Source organism: Dermacentor silvarum, chromosome 1 (assembly GCF_013339745.2).
Source record: "Dermacentor silvarum isolate Dsil-2018 chromosome 1, BIME_Dsil_1.4, whole genome shotgun sequence".
In the NCBI taxonomy this organism is placed as follows: domain Eukaryota; kingdom Metazoa; phylum Arthropoda; class Arachnida; order Ixodida; family Ixodidae; genus Dermacentor; species Dermacentor silvarum.
Genome location: NC_051154.1, coordinates 277,957,261 through 277,961,092, shown reverse-complemented (window position 1 = coordinate 277,961,092; position 3,832 = coordinate 277,957,261). Strand labels below are relative to the sequence as shown.

The window sequence follows — 3,832 nt, the reverse complement described above, 5'->3', positions numbered from 1 at the left end:
ATACTAAGGCAGTCAGCCTCGCCTAGGGAGGAATAGTAATATGAACTTAATAAAATATGTACAGTAAATGATAGACGTGAAGATGTGTAAGGTAAATTTTGAGTAATAATATTAATAATATTACAACTGTGAAATTGTGGTTTTATTTTTGAATTTGCCAACATGCGTAGAGCAGCGAATGCCAAAATCTTTTTCGTCGTCTTCAAGGCCACCGTCCACGTCCTCTTCTTTCATCATTACAGACTGACAATATTCTCTCCTTGGGGCTGTCTACAATGGGTATTAGCCACAGACACGTATGCATGGCCATCTGCGAATTGCTTTGGGACACAAGGAGAATACCTGGTTATTTATTAATTTTTATTTTACAAATTCGTAATTTAAAAGTAAATACAATTTATTGTCTTCAAATTTGCTTTCCTTTCCTAAAGCACATGTTTGCAAGGACTACGTATACAATAAATAAAGTAGACAAATTGATTTTAGAGACATTTCTTTTTGCCTTAGAGATAAAACAAAGGTCTCTAAGATGAATGTTTCTACTTTAGTTTTTGTACAAATACAATTTTACCCTGATAAATACTTTTTTCTCCAATTTTACCTTCCCCCACTCGTTTAGCCACTGGCTTCTTGGCCAATCCTCCGTAGTGGGTGTGCCCCGTGATATAGCGAGAAAGCAAAGAAGTTTGCTGCTATCTGCTTGATGCCGTTTGTGGTTTCATTCAATCAACAAAACGTATAAAATTTTAAATACCTACTTTTACAATTCTCTCAGAGATATTTCAGTTTTAATTCATGGCATTAATATTATAAATTATGCAGTTCAGGAAAATTAATCTGTCTGTTCTGATTACTAAATTGCACATTAACTGTAGTTTCAGAATCCATATCTAGAAGTTCAGGTGCTCAATTCTTGGCCAATCCCCCGAAGTGGGTACGAGCCATGTGCTGAGGTCTTCATCATCATCACTGCTTGTGATACGCGCGCACTTTTGTTATTTTTCCTGTCGCCGGTGCTTTTCGTCAGCAAGCTCCTGCAATGGCTCAAGAGCGAGAAGACAGGGAAGACCCGGAACCCGTCTTGATGTCCTACCTGGGCTTCTGGGACCCGATGAGGCGCCTGCGAACGCAGCCGTCCCCCCAGTGCCTCGTAGAGACCAGGAGGGCCCTCGTGGACATCTACCTTAAGCCAGTTCCAGGAACGTATGTCGTACCCCACGATGATGACGTTACTATGATCCAGGCGCTGCTACTGGGACCCCCCGGGACGCCCTACGAGGGTGGATTTTTCTGGTTCGTGATGAGGTGCCCTCCCGAGTACCCCGCCAAGCCTCCGCAGGTGCGCCTCATGACCACGGACAAGGGACGGGTGCGTTTCGGCCCAAACTTCAACGAGAGCGGCATGATTTGCCTCAGCATCCTCGGTACTTGGCCAGGGGCCAGCTGGAAGCCGGCGCACCGTATTCGCGTCGTGCTGAACGCTCTTCTCTCGTTGATGACAACCGACCCGTACTTGAACGAACCCGCTCTCGTGAGACGAAAGGAACCAGGCGAGGCCAGTGGTTACAACGACTTCATCCGCCACGAAACCATCCGTGTGGCCGTGTGCGACATGGTCGAAGCTTGCCTTCAGAAGAAAGCTGATTATCACCCGCTCCTGCAGGTCGTCATTTTGAAGGCATTCGTGGATCTGTATGCAAAGTACGTAAAGATAGTTCTAGGTCAGCTCCACCTGACTGGGCGCAAGATGAGCGACCCGTTTAGCGACAGGAGCGGAAGGTACAGATACGATGTGCTGCTGGACCGACTGCATGAATTGCACCGCCGCACTGTCTGCGGATGCGGGCAAGGCTCTAGTGGAGACAAGCGCTCGTAACGCGTACATTCACACCTGCAGGATCTGCGCATGGCTGAAGAGATGTCAGGAAGCCTTTTTTTTCACTAGCGACGGCTTTTTCTACGGGGAGCAAGGCTTAAAAAATAAAAGAAATCTTTCAGCATCACGGTTTTGGCTGGAATAATCAGTGGTGTCCTTCTCGGCAGTTAGAAGTTACATACTTCAAATTACGCTCTCGCATCCCGGAATTGAATTTCTATTTACATGGAGCTGGTCTGACGATGTCCCCTCTATGCCAAAATTGTAAGGAAATTGAAACAATAGACCACTACTTTTTATCACGCCGACGTTATTCAAACAGAGAAATATATTACGCGAAGCACTCTGAAAAATTGGATTAAGATTAAATAGACCAGTATTATTATTATTTGAGGCCTCCACCCTCGGCTATTCTCACAGAGACGTTCGTTACGCAGTGTTTGAATTTTTAACTGAAACAACACGATTACTCTGCTAATTATTGTAACTTTATTCTACCTATCAGATCAGTATTCATTCCACTGAAATTTGTTTCTCCAAATTCGTTAGTACCATTGTATTTATTGTGTCCTTGATTGTAACCTCATTTAAAATTCACCCTTCAGTTAGTTTGCCAGCTCGTTGGCACACTAGTCTAGTTATACCAAATTTTCTTTGTTTTTGCTTTTGCTTTCTTTTACTTTTCGTTTCTCGTTGTCAAAAAGAATTTTTTTTGGATACCTACTGCCGCAAGATTCTTGGCCTATCCCCCTCGGTGGGTGCGAGCCATGATAAAGGATCATCATCATCATCAAAAGAACTCTATCCTTTCATTCTTCAGTTTCTTGTTCCTCTTCTTTGCTGGGCATGACTATGACATGTAACTGCCCCACGGAGTTGGCAATATTTCGCATAATGACACCACTTCAAAGCTTGGTAGGTCTATACAAATCTATGGTGAAATAAAACGAACAATCGCCAATGGAAATACATGTATTGGAAAATAAAACTCGACGTTTCGAGTCCTGTACGGGACCCCTGATCAGAATGAAAGCAAACGCGGTGGCTCTTGTTTAAATATGGGATAGATGGCGTAGTGCGCGTGTGTTGATTTCTGGCAGATTCTCACGTGTCCTGTTATGGCATGTTGCGTCGTCTGAATATGCAGCGATTCAAGCATTAGTCTTACAGGCAGTTTCTTCTCTGTGGCGATTATGGATGCCGATGCCCAGTCTATGCAGTGACCTGTGTTTTCGTGGTGTTCTGATAAAGCGTTTGAAGATGAGTTGCCCTTGGCGACATCGTACTGATGCTGTTTTATGCGTTTTTTGAAGTTACCGCGGTCTCACCGACATAGGTTGCGTCACAATCTCTGCAGGGTATTTTATACACAACACCGGGGTACATCGATCATTCCAAGGGGTCTTTTACGCGCATAATTTGACTACGTAACTTGCTTGACGGGACATGCGCAACCCAAACGTCATACTCATTGAAAACTCTTGCCAAAGCCTCGCTTATCCGCGCGCATACGGAATGGCTGCGCGTTTACACTTCTTTGTAACTGCTTGGCTATTGGGCGCTGAGGCACGACGTTCCGGCTCTCTGAGCATTTCAGGCGGGTACCCGTTATTCGACAAGTCCCTCCGTACCCTGTCCAGTTCTGCTCTGCGTCTTGTAGGGCTCGAACAGAGACGGAAGGCGCGATCGAACAGGGATGACACGACCGAGCGCTTATGGCTCTTTGGGTGTACGGAAAGGAAATTGATGTATTTTCCCGTGCGCGTGGGCTTTCGATATACCGTTGTGGCGAAACCTCTATCCATGCGTTCCACGAGAACATCAAGGAAAGCTATGCGGCTGCTCTCTTAATATTCCACCGTAAATTGGATACTGGGCTTGAATGAGTTGAGGTGGGCCAGGAACTTTTGGACGTCAATGCGGCGAATAACACAAAAACAGTCGTCAACATAACTG

General features: G+C 45.1%; 1 protein-coding gene across 1 annotated transcript; it reads left to right on the top strand.

Moving 5' to 3' along the window:
• The first annotated feature begins 1,037 nt into the window (after positions 1 to 1,037).
• Positions 1,038 to 1,876, top strand: LOC119440767 (ubiquitin-conjugating enzyme E2 Z). Its single transcript, XM_037705649.2, has one exon. The coding sequence runs from the start codon at positions 1,040 to 1,042 to the stop codon at positions 1,874 to 1,876; it is 837 nt and encodes a 278-aa protein (XP_037561577.1). The 5' UTR covers positions 1,038 to 1,039.
• The last annotated feature ends 1,956 nt before the right edge of the window (positions 1,877 to 3,832 follow it).